Source organism: Chiloscyllium plagiosum, unplaced genomic scaffold, assembly GCF_037043375.1.
Source record: "Chiloscyllium plagiosum isolate Xiang-an unplaced genomic scaffold, Cpla_swu_hap1 HiC_scaffold_42, whole genome shotgun sequence".
NCBI lineage: Eukaryota > Metazoa > Chordata > Chondrichthyes > Orectolobiformes > Hemiscylliidae > Chiloscyllium > Chiloscyllium plagiosum.
The window spans coordinates 35,150,912-35,169,289 of NW_028270180.1; the positions used below are offsets into that span (position 1 = coordinate 35,150,912).

Consider the following 18,378-nt stretch of genomic DNA (forward strand, 5'->3'; position numbering starts at 1 on the left):
AAAGCATATGCAGCTCTCAGTTTTTATTCATAGGTTCATAGAAGCATACAATGCAGAAAAGGCCCTTGAGCCCATTATGTCTACACTGACATAACTACCCACTAAAGGCAGGGTAACCCTAACTTCATGCACTTGCCATATATCCTTGAATGTTACGATATTTGAAGTGCTACTCCAAATATTTTTTAAAGATTAAGTGTTCCAGCTCACATTAATTTCCCATGCATGCACTTCAGATTCCCATCACCTTCTGAGTGAAAATGTTTTTTCTCAAATTACCGCTCAATGTCCTGCCCTTTATTCTACAATTATGCCCTCTCATGATGGACCATTCAACCAAGGTGAATTGCTGCTCTCTATTCACCCTGTCTATACCCCATATAATTTTGTACACCTCAACCATGTTCCCCCCTCAGTCTTCTCTGCTCTAAAGAAAACAATCGGAGACTATCCAGTCTCTCCTTATAGCTCAATTTCTCCATCCCGGGCAATATCCTGGTGAACCTCCTCTGTAATCCCTCTCGTGCTATCACATACTTCCTGTAGTGAGGTGACCAGAATTGCACACAATACTCCAGCCGTGGCCTGACCAATGCTCTGTATAACTCCAGCATGACCTCCTTGCTCTACAGAAACCAAGCATATTAAAGGGAGTGTAGAAGCAGTTAACTCCTATTGAGAAGGAACCTCAAATTAGCATCAAACTCGCAGACAAATCTAATGGTTAAAAGCAACCCTACCTTTACAGCATTGCCAGCTGACGTATTCTCACCAGTCTAAGGGTGCAATGGAATTAAAGGCTCTTTCCTGAGGTGAACTTGAATTGAATGGGAGAGCACTGGGTAGGAAGCCCACTACCTTCCCATACAAATCCTATTAAGTTCAATTGGGAAGGCCTAACGATGCCTGCTCTGGTGGCAATTCAGCCTCTTAAGTGATCAGTTACTCCCCATGTAAAGGCTAATACCCAATTAATTGAGCATCAGGCAGGTGGATCACCATGTGAGGAGCACCCACAAGAAAACTTCACAGATGGTTACTTGCGGTGTCCAAAGAGAGGTAACTTGTCCGAAGGCACTGACAGCCTGATCAAACTACCTGGTATTTAGAATGGGGAATTCCATGACAGCCATCTCATGTCCTTACCCTAACCTTACTCATCTGCCACATCCACTCCATGATTTCCCTCCCACCATCACTTAATTGTGGCCAAGGATTCAGCAACAACCCTAGGCCTTTGGTGGGTGTCATCTCAGTAGCTGACACTGTATTCCACTTGTACTGCTCCAATAGAGCTGTTGGTGTTGAATTAGTTGGTAAGTCTTGGTGGGCAGGACTTCAACCACCTGGGTACCTCTCATTGCTGGGGAAAGCCTGCCATTGCAATGATAATGCAGCACTGACTTAGTCGAAGACTGAACTGTCAGCGTGGATTAGATCATAAAACCAGAAGATACAGGAGCAGATGTAGGACATTCAGCCAATCAAATACAAGGAGATCACAGCTGATTTGATAATTTTCAACTCAACTTTTCTGCCTTTTCCATATAACCCTTGATTTTCTTACTGATTAAAAAAATCTGTATATTTTACTCTTGAATATACTCCAAGACCCAGCTTCAACAGGCTAATCTGTGGAATTCCACAGATTCACTATCCACAGAGAATAAACTCCTCCTTAGCTCTGTCTCAAATAGGAGGCCTCGTATTCTGAGATTATGCCCTCTGGTCCTAGGCATTGCATTTGGAAAGGTACTTTCCCCAGAAATCCTGAACAAAAACAGAAATTGCTGGAAAATCTCAGCAAGTCTGGTAGCATCTGTACAGAGAAATCAGAGTTAGTGTTACGGGTCCAGTGACCCTTTTTCAGGGCTGATTTCTCTCTTCACAGATGCTGACAGACCTGCAGAGATTTTCCACCATTTTTTTGCTTTCATTTCAGATATGCAGCATCCATAGTTATTTTGTTTTTCCTTCCTGCAATCGTGCATGTTTCAATGAGGTTGCCACCCACTCTGCTCAATTCTAGTGAATACAGGCCCAATCTAGTTAATGTCTCTTCACAATACAGTCCTTCCATATCTGGGATCAGCATAGTGAAACTTCTATAGACTGCCTCCAAGCTCGGTAAATTGTTCCTTAGATAAGGGGCTCAAAATCATTCACAATGTTCCAGATGTGGTCTGTCTTGTGCCATATATAGTTTCAGAAAAACTTCTTACTCTTATACTTTATTCCCTTTGAACTAAAAGCAAACATTTCATTGAGTTGCCCATTACCCCCAAACTTGAATACTAACCTAGTGTGATTCATGTATGAGGATTCTCAAATCGGTTTGTTGGATAGGTTTCCATTTAAATAATATTCAACTCCTCTATTCTTCTTGCCAAAGTGCATAACCTCACATTTTTCCTGTCAAGTCTTTACATTCCTGTTTAATCTGTTTACATTCGTCTGCAGACTCCTATCTCCTCAAAGAATTCTACTAAATTTGACAGGCATGATTTCCTCTTTTTGAAGCCATGCTGACTCTGCTTGATAATATTATGCACATAAATACTCTATCACATTCTTCATAATGGATTCTAACATTTTCCTAGTAACAGATGTTCAGCCAACAGACCTTTTTTGTCTGTTTCCCTTTTTAAATAAAGATGTTTGGTAGACAGTTTTCCAAACCTCGGGGACATTTCCAAAATCTAAGGGTTCTTGGAAATTACTACCAGTAGATCCTCTATTTCAGATATTTTAAATATCTTAAGATGCACCCCATGAGTACCAGGGGGTTCATTGGTCTTTAGCTCCAATAGTTTCCAACAGCAATCAAGAAGCTCAACACAAACCAGGACAAAATATCCTACTTGAGTGGCACACCGTCCACGATTTTACACATTCACCCCCTCCACGACTGACTTTCAGTGGCAGTGAATCCCATATTCATAAAGCTCTGGAAAAATTTGCAAGGCCCTTTTGAAAGCAACTTCTGAATCGATGACCTCTATCACTGAAAAGGTCAAGATATGTGGGTACACCACCATCTATTAATTTCTCTCCAAGCCATACACCATTCTGATTTAATAACATATCACTGTTCCTTCACTGTCATGGAGTCAAAATCAGAGTGTTACCTTCCCAACAGCACTTGGTATGTGAATTTGAAGAGATTACTTTTGCAGAATGAGGTCATGTCATCATTGGATTTAATGTTACTAACATTTTTCAAAGAACATTACAGCTCAGGAACAGGCCTTTCGGCCCTCTAAGCCTGGGCCAATCCAGATTCTCCATCTAAACCCGCCCACTGTTTTCTAAGGATCTGTAATCCTTTGCTCCCTGTCCATTCACATATCTGTCGAGATACATCCTAAACGATTCTATCATCCTGCCCCTATCACCTCTACTGGCAACACATTCCAGGCACCCATCACCTTTTGCATGATGAAACTTCCATGCATATCTCCCTTAAACTTTTCCCCTCTCACTTTGAACTCGTGACCCCTAGTAATTGAGTCCCCCACTCTGGGAAAAAGTTCACCCTGTCTACACCTCTCATGATTTTGTAGGCTTCAACCAGGTCCCCCTACAACTTCCCCCTTTCCAATTAAAATAATCCTCGTCTACTCAACCTCTCCACATAGCTAGCACCCTCCATACCAGGTAACATCCTGGTGAACCACCTCTGCACCTTCTCCAAACATCCACATCCTTTTGGTAATGTGGCAATCAGAACAGTATGCAGTATTCCAAATGTGGCCAAACTAAAGTCCTATACAACTGTAACATGACCTGCCAAATCTTGTACTCAATATCCCATCTGATGAAGGAAAGCGTGCCATATGCCTTCTTGACCACTGTACTGACCTGCATTGCCATCTTCAGGGAACAATGGATCTGAACACCCAGATCTCTCTGTACATGAATTTTCCCCAGGACTTTTCCATTTACTATATAGTTTGCTCTTGAATTGCATCTTCCAAAATGCATCACCTCGCATTTGTCCGGATTGAACTCCATCTGCCATTGCTCAGCCCAATTCTCCAATCTAACTATATTCTGCTGTATTCTCTGACAGTCCCCTTCACTACCTGCTACTCCACCAATCTTAGTGTCATTTGCAAACTAGCTAATGAAGCAACCTACACCTTCCTCCAAATCATTTATGTATATCACAAACAACAGTGATCCCAGCACAGATCCCTGTGGGACACCACTTGTCACAGGTCTCGATTTTGAGAAGCTCCCTTCCACTACTACTCTCTGTCTCCTGTTGCCCAACCAGTTCTCTATTCATCTAGCTAGAACACCCTGGACCCCAGACGGCTTCATCACCTTCATCAGCCTACTATGGGGAACCTTATCAAACACCTTATTAAAGTTCATGACATCTACATCCCTTCCCTCTTCAATCAACTTTGTCAACTCTTCAAAGAATTCTATTAGGTATGTAAGACATGACCTTCCCTGCACAAAACCATGCTGCCTATCACTGATAAGCCCATTTTCTTCCAAATGGGTATATTCTCTAGTAGCTTCCCTATCACTAATGTCAGGCTCCAAGGTCTGTAATTCCCTGGATTATCCCTGCTACCCTTCTTAAACAAGGGGACAACATTAGCAATTCTCCAGTCCTCTGGGACTTCCCCCATGTTCAAGGATGCTGCGAAGATATCTGTTAAAGCCACAGCTATTTCATCCTCGCTTCCCTTGGTAACTTGGTAACCTTGGATATATTCCATCTGGACGTGGAGACTTGTCCACCTTAATGCCTTTTAGAATACACAGCACTTACTCCTTCCTTATGCTGACTTTATCAAGAATTAAAGATCTATCCCTAACCTCAACATCCGTCATGTTCCTCTCCTTGGTGAATATCAATGCAAAGTACTCATTGAGAATCTCACCCATTTTCTCTGAATCCATGCATAACTTTCTTCCTTTGTCCTAGAGTGGGCCAACCCTTTCCCTAGTTACCCTCTTGCTCCTTATATATGAATAAAAGGTTTTGGGGTTCTCCTTAACCCTGCTCGCTAAGGATATCTCATGACCTCTTTTAGCCGTTTTAATTCCCGTTTCAGGTTGGTCTTACATTCCTGATATTCTTCCAAAGCTTTGTCTGTCTTCAGTCACCTAGGCCATATGTACAAATCCTTCTTCCTGTTAGCTAGTGATTTCATCAAATCATTTTCTGGTATTTCAATGAGGTTCTGTTATGTGCACACCTGCCGTCACATTGAAAAATGGCCTGTTCTGCCTCAGAATGCCGAGCAGTAGCTTATTATTCATGTACCAACAGCGTAATGTTTCCAGTAATGCAAGAAGGTGGCAATGCACTCAGCACAATCCTACTTTACTTGTAAAGACATTTAAGCATCTGGTTAATCCTTTCCCCCTCCTTCCCTACCTTGCATCCCTAATGCACAAGCTAATGATTTGTCTAACTTACCATCACATGACATAGTTCTTCTTCTGGTGCAGGCTCTAGATCTGGAACAGTGAAGCATTCAGGGAATGGCCCTCCTTTAGCTAATGCTTCTGCAGCCTTAATAGTGGTGGAGAAACATTCTAACCAGGACCACTCTGAGGAGTTCCAGTTCGCAGGGTCAGGGGGGCAACTAGTATGATGAGGTGGCACTGGTGGACTACACAAGAGTCGATCTAGCTGAAGACCTACAGCTAAGGAGGCCAGACACTGTATGTATGGACTGTGAACAAGTTGGTCTCCACATAAGACATGAGGCTGAAAGGGAAAAGATGTCATTAGCTGGCATAGCAAAGTCTTTCAAATTAATAAGACCCCATTATTAGGTACCATTGTTATCTGAAATTCTTATGCAACCAAACAACGCGACTAGGTTTTCTTACTCTTAAGAATTGATCATTTGATCATCTCTCTCTCCCTCTCCCTCTCTCCTTTTGATCAAATCTAGTTGATGGGATTTATGATTGTTTCTGGCCACAATCCCATCATGTAACTGGCACCTTCCATTCCTTGTGTGTGCCAAATATTAGAAATTTTATTGCATTATAATGTTACCAACAGGTTTTGGCATATAATAATATTATAACTTCATTCTAATTTCAATATTATTATTTTTACTACCTTTTCATATGCATATTGCTCTTGCAACATCACTGGCAGCCTTTCAAGAAAGGTCCTCATACATGGTGCCATACTTAAGCCAACAACTCCTTGTTTTTTCAGTGAAGTTCTACATGTTGCCAGAACATGATTTGCAGCTATCCATTCAGCTGGGCAGTTCACTACCAACACATCCTAGTTAGTCAGTAAGAAAAAAAGAGCAACCATTACAGTAGACATTTCACACAGAAGAGACTAAATCATTCTACTTAATCACTTGTCAGCAGTCAGGCAGTTGCTCACAACTTGCACATGCCATTGACAGATCAATAGATGGAACCCCAATTCTTAGGCATATTTCATAAAGGTTCAGAATAACAACCAAACAAAAGTGCATGTGCAAGGTTCAATTCCCACCTCAGGCAACTGACTCTGTGGAGTTTGCACGTTCTCCCCGTGTCTGCGTGGGTTTCCTCCGGGTGCTCCAGTATCCTCCCACAGTCCAAAAATGTGCAGGTTAGGTAAATTGGCCATGCTAAATTGCCTTTAGTGTTAGGTGCCGGGGTAAATGTTGGGGGGGGGGGGGGGGGGGGGGGGGCGGGGGAGGGTAAATGTAGGGGAATGGGTCTGGGTGGGTGCGCTTCGGCGAGTCGATGTGGACTTGTTGGGCCGCAGGGCCTGTTTCCACACTAAGTAATTTAATCTAAAAAAAATCTCCTTCAAATCTTTATCTTAAACATTAAGAAAATTTTAATTGACCATCAATACTCTGACCACGCTCATAGGGCAACTAGTATTGCACTCAGTACTCCAAACATGGCCTCAACAAATTCTTGGAACAGCTGCAACATTCTTGCACTCAATGCTCGGACCAATGAAAGCTGGTATGCCAAAGCTTTCTCCATTGTCCTGTCTACCTGTGACTCCATTTTCAAGGAGCTATGAACCTGTACCCCAAGATATCTTTGTTCTATAACATCCTCAGGGCCCTACCATTGACTGTGTAAGTCTTGCCCTAGTTTGCCGTACCAAAATGCAATGCCTTGCATTTATCTAAAATAAACTCTATCTGCCATTCCTCAGCCCACTGGCCCAGTTGATCAAGATCTCGCCTCATTTCCAGATAACTTTAGAACATAGAAAAGTATAGCACAGAACAGGTCATCTGGTCCACAATGTTGTGCCGAGGATTAATCCTAACATAAAATAAAATAACTTAACATACGCATCCCTCAATTCACTGCTGTCCATGTGCAGTCGCTTAAATGTCCCCAGTGACTCTACTTCCACCACCACCGCTGGCAACACATTCCATGCATTCACAACTCTCTGCATAAAGAACCTTCCTCTGATGTCCCCTCTAAACCTTTCTCCTAATATCTTAAAACTATGACCCCTTGTACCAGTCAATCCTGCCCTGGGGAAGAATCTCTGGCTATTGACTCTATCCAAGTCTCTCATTACCTTGTATACTTCAATCAGGTCACCTCTCTTCCTCCTCCTCTCCAGAGAGAAAAGTCTGAGCTTAGTCAACCTCTTTCATAAAGCAAGCCCTTCAGTCCAGGCAGCATCCTGGTAAACTTTCTTTGCACCCTCTATCTTTCTTATAATAGGACGACCAGAACTGGACACAATATTCTAAGTTTGGTCTCACCAGGGACTTGTAGAGCTGTAGCAAAACCTTGCGGCTCTTAAACACAATCCCCCTGTTAATGAAAGCCAAAACACCATATGCTTTCTTAACAACCCTATCCACTTGGGTGGCAGCTTTGAGGGACCTATGTACTTGAACACCAAAATCCCTCTGTTCCTCCACACTGCCAAGAATCCTGTCTTTAATCCTAAATTCAGTAATCGAGTTCAACCTTCCAAAATGCATCACTTTGCATTTATCCAGGTTGAACTCCCATCTGCCATTTCTCAGCCTAGCTCTGCATGTGTCTATGTCACGCTGCAGCCTGCAATAGCCCTCGGTACTATCAATGGCACGTCCAACCTTTGTGTCATCTGCAATTTACTAACCCACCCCTCAACCTCCTCATCCAGGTCATTTGTAAAAATTACAAAGATCAGAGGCCCAAGAAAAGTGCCCTGCAGGACCCCACTCAACACTGACCTCCAGGCAGAATATTTTCCATCTACAACCACTCTCTGCCTTCTGTCAGCCAGCCAATTCTGAATCCAGATAGCCAAATCTCCCTGTATCCCATACTTCGTGACTTTATTAATGAGCCTACCATATACACCACATCCACTGCTCGACCTTCGTCGATCTGTCTCGTCACCTCCTCAAAGAACTCAATAAGATTTGTGAGGAATGACTTCTCCCTCACAAAGACATGCTGACTACTTTTAATCACGCTATGCTTTTCCAAATAGTCATAAACCCAACCTTCAGAATTCTTTCCAAAACTTTGCTGACCACAGACGTAAGACTGACTGGTCTATAATTGCCAGGGATTTCCCTATTACCCTTCTTGAAAACAGCAACAATATTCGCCTCCTTCCAATCCTCGGTACGACTCCCATGGAGAGGGAGGAAGCAAAGATCTTCACCAGCAGCTTAGCAACCTCCTTTGTCGCTTCCCGGAGCAGCCTAGGATAAATCTGGTCTGGCCCTGGGATTGCCAAAATTTCCAGCACATCATCCCAGCTCCTCAGAATTCTCATTCCCTTTCCTTAGTGAAAACTGAAGTAAAAGACTCATTTAGGGCTTCCCCTATCACGCACAAGTTCCATGATTGGCCCTATCTTCTCCCGATCATTCTCTTATTCCTCACGTATGAGTGTAATGCCTTTGGGTTCTCCCTAATACATCAAGCCAAGCCTTTTTCATGCCCCCTCAGTCCATTTCTGAGCTCCTTTCCAGCAAGCCTGTAATCTTCTAAAGTTGTGCTAGATCCTTGCTTCCTCCACCTTATGTAAGCTGCCTTCTTCCTTTTGACGAGAAGCTCCTCTGTTCTTGTCATCCAAGGCTCCTTAATCTTACCCCTTCTTATGTGTCTCAGAGGAACAAATTCGTGCATCACTAGCAACAACTCCTCCTTAAATAGTCTCCACATGTCTGCTGTGCCCTTTCTGTGTAACTATTGCTCCCAGTCTGTACTTCCCAATCCTTGTTTGATAGCATCATAATTTCCTTTTCCCCCCAATTAAATATCTTCCCTTGGTAACTGCTCCTTTCCCTCTCCAAGGCTATGGTAAATGTAAGGCAGTTGTGATCACTGTCACCAAAGTGTTCTCACACTGCGAGATCTGACACCTGTCCTGGCACACTGCCGAGCACCAAATCTAAAATGGCCTCTTCCCTTGTCAATCTGTCTACATACTGAGTAAGGAAACTCTCCTGAACACACCTGGCCAAAACGGCTCCATCTAACCATCTGCACTAAAGAGGTTTCAGTCGATATTGGGAAAATTGAAATACCCATAACAAAATCTTCCGACCTGTCACTTCTTCAATCTCTCTACTGCTATTAGGGGGTTTGTTAAAAAAAAACCCCATGAGGTGGCTGTTCCCTTGCTGTTCCTACCTTCTACCCATACTGACTCAGTAGGCAAACTTTCCTCAACAACTTTCATTTCTGTAGATGTGACACACTCTCTGATTAGCAAATGCTACACCCCTTACTTTTTTTCTACCCTCGCTGTTCTTTTTCAAAATTCTAAACCCTGGAACATCAAGCAACCATTCCTGTCCCTGTGAAACCCACGTCTCTGTTATGGCCACAACATCGTAGTCCCAAGTACTGATCCATGCTCTAAGTTAGTCACTCTTATTTCTGACGCTCCTTGCGTTAAAGCAGACTCACTTTAACCGATCCCTTTTTTCATCACATGGGAAACCTTCCTGACAATTCACTACGTCCTGTCACTATCCCATCTGCAACTGCCCCCCTCTCAGGTATTTAGCTCTGATTCCCACCCCCCCCCCGCCAAATTAGTTTAAACCCTCCCTAACCACATGAGCAAATCTCCCTCTTTGCTATTCAAGACATCACCAATCTTGCTGCCATTCAGAAACTTATTAACCACACTTCCTAAATTCTCATCTAAATCATTTATATCAATGATGATAACAGTGGACCCAGCAAGGATCCCTGTGACATGGGCCTCCAGTCTGAAAAACAACCCTCTTCCACCACCAGTCTTCTACTGTCAAGCCAATTTTGTATCCAATTGGTTAGCTCTCCCGGGATCCTGTGAGATTCAACCTTATTCAGGAAACTACCATGCGGTACCTTGTCAAAGGCCCTGCTGAAGTCCATGCAGACAATGTCTACCGCACTGACCATATCTACATTTCTTAGTCACCCCTTCAAAAAAAACTCAAAGTCGTGAGAAATGATTTACCGTGGATGAAGCAAAATGAATCCTTGCCTCTCCAAATGCCTGTCTCTCAGAATCCCCTTGAATAACTTACCCACCACAGACATCAGACTCACTGATCTGTAGTTTCCAGGCATTTTCCATGCAACGTTTTAAAAATAACAGCACATTAGGCACCCTCCAGTCTTTAGGCACTTCACTCATGGCTGTCGATGAGACAATTATCATTTGTGTTCTCCTCCCTAGCCTCCCACAAAGTCCTGGGAATTTACCTAACTTAATGCGTTTTAAGGCTTTCATCACCACCTCTTCTGTGATATGGACACTCTTCAAAACATCACTATTTACTTCTCCAAGTTCCCTCGCATCCATACCTTTCTCGACAGTAAATACTAATGAGAATATTCATTTAGGATTTCACCCATCTCTATTGGCTCTACACGTAGATGACTTCGTTGATCTTTAAGAAGCCCTATTCACCCCCTAGTTACTCTTTTGCCATTCATGTACTTGTAGAATCTCTTTGGATTCTCATTTACCTTCTCTGCCAGAGCCACCTCGTGACCCTCTATAGCTTAGCCCTTCTGCTTTCTCTCTTAAGTATACTTTGTCAACCTCTATACTCAGTTGATCCCAGCTGTTTAAGAAGCAGACATATCTAATGTATAAAGACCAGGGGCTCAATAACTCAAGTCATCCAGGGTTTCCTACTGTTGTCAGCCTTACCTTCACTCTGATTAGATTACTTACAGTGTAGAAACAGGCCCTTCGGCCCATAAGTCCACACCGACCCTCTGAAAAGCAACACACCCAGACCCATTCCCCTACATTTACCCCTTCACCTAACACCACGGCAATTTAGCATGGCCAATTCACCTGTGGTACTGTGGGAGGAAGCCCGAGCACCCGGAGGAAACCCACGCAGACACGGAGAGAACGTGCAAACTCCACACAGTCAGTTGCCTGAGGTGGGAATTGAACCTGGGTCTCTGGCACTGTGAGGTAGCGGTGCTAACCACTGTGAACCGTGCCACTCTAATGGGAACATACTGGTCCTGAAACTCATTAGTTTCCGAAAGCCTCCCACTTACCAGGCTGCAAACAGCCTCTCCCAATTAACTTTTGAAAGTTCTAAGACCATCAAAATTGGCCTTGCCTCAATTTAGAACTTTAACTTGTGGATCAGACCTAGTCTTTCCACAAAAGCTATTTTAAGACTAATGGAATTATGTTCACTGTCCCAAAGCCTTCCCCTACTAACACTTCGTTGCTTACCCTGCCTTATTTACCAAGAGGAGGTCAAGTTTTGCCCCTTCTCTAGTATTACCATCTACATACTGCCTAAGAAATTCTTCCTGAACACATTTAATAGATTTCTCTCCATCCAAGCTGCTAACAGTATGGTAGTCTCAGTCGATGTTAAGCAAGTTAAAATCCACTACTAATACAACCCTATTATTCTTGCAGCTATTTACAATTTCCTTACAAATTTGCTCCTCAATCTCCTGCTGGCAACTAGTGAGTCTATAGTGCAATGCTATCAAAATAATGCCCCCTTTTTATTTCTCAGTTCAATGCATATAGACTCAGTCAACGAACTTTCAACTCTTTCTGTCGTTCTATGACGTTCTCCCTAAGCTAACACACAACTCCTCCTCCTCTCTTGCCTCTTCTTCTATCCTTCCTATAGGATTTGTACCCTGGAACATTGCGCTGACAGCCCCATCCCTCCCTCATCCATGTTTCTGTAATATCTATAATATCCCAGTCCCACACACCCGTTCATGCCTGGAGATCATTTGCCTTACCTGTCGGGCCTCTTTGCTTTGAAATAAATGCAGTTTAAGCCAGGCTTCCCTTGCTTCCTGCCATGCTCTTGCTTGCCTTGTCAATACTGGGATTACCAAAACTGCTGTTTTACTATTTAACTTACTCTCGTTAATCTCTGCACTGCCCTCAACCTAGTTTTGTCTCCCTGCTGCTTTGGATTCCACCCGAGTGACGCTAGCAAATCTAGCTAGGGTATTGGTTCCCCTGCAGTCCAAGTGCAATCTGTTCCTCTTGTACAGGTCACCTCTCCTCCTGAAGAGATCCCAATGATCCAAGAATCTGAACCCCTATCCCCTGCACCAGCTCTCAAGCCATGCATTCATCTGCCAAACCATCCTAATCCTACTCACTCTAACACGTGGCACCGGAAATCAGCATGGTGGCTCAGTTGTCAACACTGCTGCCTCACGGCGCCAGGGAGCAGGGTTTGATTCTATCCCTGGGAGACCATCTGTGTTGAATTTGCACATTCTCCCTGTGTCTGCGTTGGTTTCTGCCGGGTTGTCTGGTTTCCTCCCACAGTCCAAAGATGTGCAGATAAGATGGATTGACCATAATAAATTGCTCATAGTGATCATGGATGTGCACGTTAGGTGGGTTAGCCATGTGAAATATATGGTGTGGAAGTGCCAGTATTTAACTGGAGTGCAGTGTTTAACTGGAGTGATCAAAATTTTAAAAATCACAAGCTTTCAAAGCGCTGCTCCTTCGTCAGGTAGCTCGTGGGGCAGGATCATAGGACACAATTTATAGTAAAAGATCAAAGTGTGATACAACTGATGCAATGTATCGAGCAAGTCAGGCAGCATCCAAGGAACAGGAGAATCGAATTTCAGGCATAAGCCCTTCTTCAGGCTTATGCCCGAAACGTCGATTCTCCTGTTCCTTGGATGCTGCCTGACCTGCTGCGCTTTTCCAGCAACACATTTTCAGCTCTGATCTCCAGCATCTGCAGCCCTCACTTTCTCCTTGAATGTATTGAGCAAACCAAGATTGCTGTTAAGTCTTTAATCACTTACAATGGTGATGCAGGTTTTGATTGATTAATATGTAAATCCCAGAAATGTAGGGTAGGGGATAGGTCTGGGTGGGGATGCTCGTCAAAGGGTTGGTGTGGACCTATTGGGCCGAATGGCCTGTTTCCACTCTGTTGGGATTCTATGATTCTATGAATTACTTCAGGAAATTCTACCCTTGAAGTCCTGCATTTTAAACTTCTACCTAACTCCTTACAATCACTCTTCAGGACCTAATCTCTTTTCCTACCCATGTCATTGGTACCAATGTGTACAATGACATAGTTCACTATTCCTCTTTTATGAATTTCATGCAACTGCTCAGCGACATCCTTGACCCTACCACCAGGGAGGCAACATACCATCCTGGAGTCTCGATTGCAGCCACAGATACGCCCACCTCTGCACCTAACGAGTCCCCTACTACTAAATGCTTGCTTGGACTTTGCTCAATCCTGCTGTACAGCAGAGCCAGTCATGGTGCCACAGGTCAGACTGCTGCTGCCATACTTGCTTGAGAAGCTATCCCCACACAACAGTATCTAAAACAGTACACCTGTTAGAGAGCAGAAAAGCAACAGGTAACTCCTGCACTACTTGCCTACCTCTCCTAGTGGTCACCCAACTACTTGACTGAACCTGCGGTGTGACCACCTCCCCATAACTAGTGTCTATTACACTCTCTGCCCCCTGTATGCTCCTCAGTGTGTCCAACTGCCTCTCCAATGAGGTCTGTGAGGAGCTGCAGCTGGTCACACTTCCTGCAGACATTGTCCTCAGGGACACTAGACTGCTCCCTGGTCTCCCACATCTGTCAGGAGCATACCACTGCCTCAACTGCCATCTCTACCCCATTACACTAAGCCGAAGAACAGAATCTTACCACACCCATACCTTGTTGCTGACCACTCTATTTACCAAAGCCTACACTTAAACCGGCAGCAGCATTTCAACCATCAAGCAACCCTTCTCAAAATGGCTGCTCCAAAAATGGCCATTCTGCTATAGCTTGCCTCTCTTTTCCTTATTCCCGAGCAGTTGCTGGCAACAGATCCAAATCCTCCCAGAATCATCCTTAGTCACTTCTCAGCAGTACCTATGTTCGGTGCTCTTGCAGCTTTTGCTGATGCCACCGCTCCTGTGTACCCCTCCTCGGTTGCAGTGTCTGAGCCAACTCCTCCCAGAACTCTCAATTGCTTCTCAGCAGCGCCCTTTGCTTGATACTCTTAGTGTTCACTGACACCACCTCTTCTGCAATCCCCTCCTTAGTCACGGTGACTGAGCTGATTCCTCCCAGAATCTTCCTCAGTTGCTTCTCAGCAGCATCCTCTGTTCTTGTTTTTTAATTCTTGAAGGGTCCTGAAGAAGGGTTACACCCGAAATGTTAACTCTCCACCTCCTGATGCTGTCTGGCTTGTTGTGTTCTTCCAGCCTCCTGTTTGTCTACCTTGTATTCTTGAAAGGCAAGTTGCGAGAGGGATATGAACAGTTGGCTGAGACAGTGATAGGTTAAGTAAGGGGACAAATAATTGGCAAACAGAGTATAATGTGGGAAATATGAAGTTGTTCATTTTGGAAGGGAGAACAAATGAACAGAATATTACTTGATTGGAGAAAAACTGTGTAAAGTTGCAACACAAAGGGACTTGCAGTACTTGTGCACAAAACACAAAAAGCTAACAGACAGGTGCAACTGGAATCGTGTCTCATATTTCAAGATGCTGGCGTACAAGTGTAGTGAAGTCTTGTACAAGTTGTTGGTCAGACCACACCTTGACTGTTGTAAGCAGTTTGGTCCCCTTATTTAAGGAAAGACATTATTTGATTGGAGACAATTCAGAGAAGGTTCACTCAGATGATTCCAGTATGGAGGGACTGTCTTTTGAACAAAGGTTAAATAGGTTGGGACTCTACTCATTGGAATTTAGAAAAATGCTATGTGATCTCATTGAAGCATAGAGAATTCTAAGGCGGTTGACCTTCGTGGAAGAGTCTAGGAGCAGAGGGCACAGTTGCAGAATTTAGATGTGCCAATTTATGACTAAGACAGGAGAAATTCCTTCTGAGGATTGGGAGCCTTTGAAACTTCTTGCCACAGAGAGCTGTGGAGACACAGTCCTTGTGTATATTTAAGGCTGAGGTAGACCGTTTCTTGATCAGGATGGGAATCAAGAGTTACAGAAAAAGGCAGGAAAGAGGAAGTGAGGAGTTTCAGATTAGCCATGATCTTAATTGTAGGTGGAGCTGAGCTGCCTACTCCTATTTCTTAGGACCTTACATACAACTCCTACAGTGTGCAAATGACTGCAGTGTCACTGCCCACTGTCCACTCGGAGTAAGATTTGCTCGGACTCTTGAATTTTGCACAAAAGAGGTTTATCCAGTTGTTGAATACTGCCAGAACAAAACCCATATCAATCCAGATCTGATCAATTAATATTCCATGTCCCAGGTTACAGATGTAGAGCATTTTCTGTACCATGGTAGCCACCTCTCTCAGAAGGAGGACATTGACAAGAGGATCCAATACTGGACCAGCTGTCCTAGCTCAGTTTTCTACAATGTACAACAGTGGGTGATTAACAACAAAGACCTCTGCAAGTTCAAGATGGTGGCAGAGTAGAATGGAATTTGGCTGCTCCCATCAGCTTTCTTTCTCCTTTTTTAAAATTATTTTTGCTTTTGCCCTTTTCTTTAAAGTGTGGACGGTGGCAGATGAAGGTGGAGGCCTCTGGCAGCAGTGACACCAGGATGAGCCAGACATGCTCCATCCTAGTTCAGGGTCTCCTAACGAGTGAGAGCAAGTTTTTTAGATTAGATTACAGTGTGGAAACAGGCCCTTCGGCCCAACAAGTCCACACCGACCCGCCGAAGCGAAACCCACCCATACCCCTACATTTACCCCTTACCTAACACTACGGGCAATTTAGTATGGCCAATTCACCTGACCCTGCACATCTTTGGACTGTGGGAGGAAACCGGAGTACCCGGAGGAAACCCACGCAGACACGGGGAGAACGTGCAAACTCCACACAGTCAGTCGCCTGAGGCGGGAATTGAACCCGGGTCTCTGGTGCTGTGAGGCAGCAGTGCTAACCACTGTGCCACCCACAAGTCCTGGGCTGACTCCCCTGGCTCAGACTTACAGGCTGAGCCAAGGCTCCAAGTCCACAGCTAGGCCCCGCACCTGAAGGAGCGGCAGCATCAGCGACAGGGAAAGTGGAGACTCCAACAACCATGTGCAACGGCATCATCTGGAAGAGCACTGGATAGGGAACAGGAAGGATGGAATCCGCGCATCCCCACACCAATAGCTCCAGTTTCAACATGGCAGTCATGATTGTGAGAGCATTGCAAGACCATAACCGAGATCGCAGAGCTTGTTACAGAGGCCTTTATAGGGAGTCTCTGAAACAGAGCCTGTTTCAGAGACTCCGGCTGTGTTTAAGCAGTGACTAGAGGAGCAGCAGAGGAGAAACTAGAGGAGGAGGGAAAGATGAACTCCATTGCGGTAAAATCTTGCATTCTATTCAGTGTTTCAAGACAGTGCTGGAGTCTGACGACACGTTGTACATAATATGCGAAAAACACTTTTCACTTTATTTTTGTACATAAATATGACAATAAATCTAAACCTAAAATAAAAAAAATCTAAAGTCAAGAAAGGTCCTACTGAACACAGTTAGTGCCATAATCTCACATCTGTACTGCAGAGAGGCCTGAACTGTGTATCAGTGACATGTACGAGCACACAAGAAATCTCAACAAAAGGGGGTGGTGAGCTGCCTTCTTGAACCGCTGCAGTCCACCTGCTGTGGGTTGACCCACAATGCCATTACAGAGGGAATTCCAGGACTTTGACCCAGTGACAGTAAAGGAATGCTGATATATTTCCAAGTCAGGATGGTGAGAGGTTTGGAGGGGAATTTGAGTCTGCTTCAGTATCTGAGTAGTTTGTGAATGGCGCTGAACATCGTGCAATCATTGTTGGAAATCCCGACTTCTGGTCTTATGATGGAGGGAAGGTCATTAATGAAGCGGCTGATGATGGTTGGGCATTGGACACTACCCTGAGGAACGCCTGCAGGGATGGCCTGGAGCTGAGATGACTGACCTCCAACAATCATGACTATCTGTCTATATACCAGGTATGACTCCAACCATCGAAGAGGGTTGCCTCCTGATACCCACTAATTCCAGCTTTGCTAGGGTTCCTTGATGCCACACTTGGTAAAATGATGTCAAGGGCTGTTACTCTCACCTCACCTCTGGAATTCAGAGAACACCTCTGGGACACCTGCACCAACCAACCCAACCGCACCGGGGCTGAACACTTTAACTCCCCCTCCCACTCCGCCAAGGACATGCAGGTCCTTGGCCTCCTCCATCGCCAGACCATGGCAACACGACGCCTGGAGGAAGAGCGCCTCATCTTCCGCCTAGGAACCCTCCAACCACAAGGGATGAATGCAGATTTCTCCAGCTTCCTCATTTCCCCATCCCCCACCTTATCTCAGTCCCTCGGACTCAGCACCGCCTTCTTAACCTGCAATCTTCTTCCCGACCTCTCCGACCCCACCCCTTCTCCAGCCTATCACCCTCACCTTAATGTCCTTCCACTGATCGCATTCCCAACGCCCCTCCCCCAAGTCCCTCCTCCCTATCTTTTATCTTAGCCTGCTTGGCACACCTTCCTCATTCCTGAAGAAGGGCTTATGCCCGAAACATCGATTCCCCTGCTCCTTGGATGCTGCCTGACCTGCTGCGCTTTTCCAGCAACACATTTTTCAGCTCAGTACCATTCACAACTGATGTAGCAGGACTGCAGAGCTTATATTTGTGGGATCCCTTAGGTCTATCTATCACTTGCTGCTTATGTTGTTTGGTATGCAAGTAGTCTTGTTTGGTGGCTTCAGGTATGGTCTGCTCCTACACTCTCCAGTGAACCAACGTTGAACGTTGAAGCAGAGTGGGCGACAGAGAAAGAAGAAAATGCTGCACTCCAGATCCCACTTCTACATGGAACATCCTGCTCCATATGTTCAAAGATATGCACATCAAGAATTGGCCTCTTTTGTCACATGAAGTCCCATAACAGAAACTCATGACCCTGAGCAGACGCCA

General features: G+C 44.6%; 1 protein-coding gene across 6 annotated transcripts in view; it reads right to left on the reverse strand.

Moving 5' to 3' along the window:
• The window catches only part of herc1 (HECT and RLD domain containing E3 ubiquitin protein ligase family member 1), a 483,062-nt gene that overhangs the window by 63,243 nt on the left and 401,441 nt on the right, over nucleotides 1-18,378 (reverse strand). For all 6 annotated transcript variants that reach the window (XM_087981970.1, XM_087981969.1, XM_087981967.1 and 3 more), the window contains exons 60-61: nucleotides 6,101-6,274; nucleotides 5,444-5,737 (exon numbers count right to left, since the gene is read on the reverse strand). In XM_087981970.1, the coding sequence (XP_087838096.1) occupies nucleotides 5,444-5,737; nucleotides 6,101-6,274 (468 nt within the window). The remainder of the gene's footprint in view (nucleotides 1-5,443; nucleotides 5,738-6,100; nucleotides 6,275-18,378) is intronic.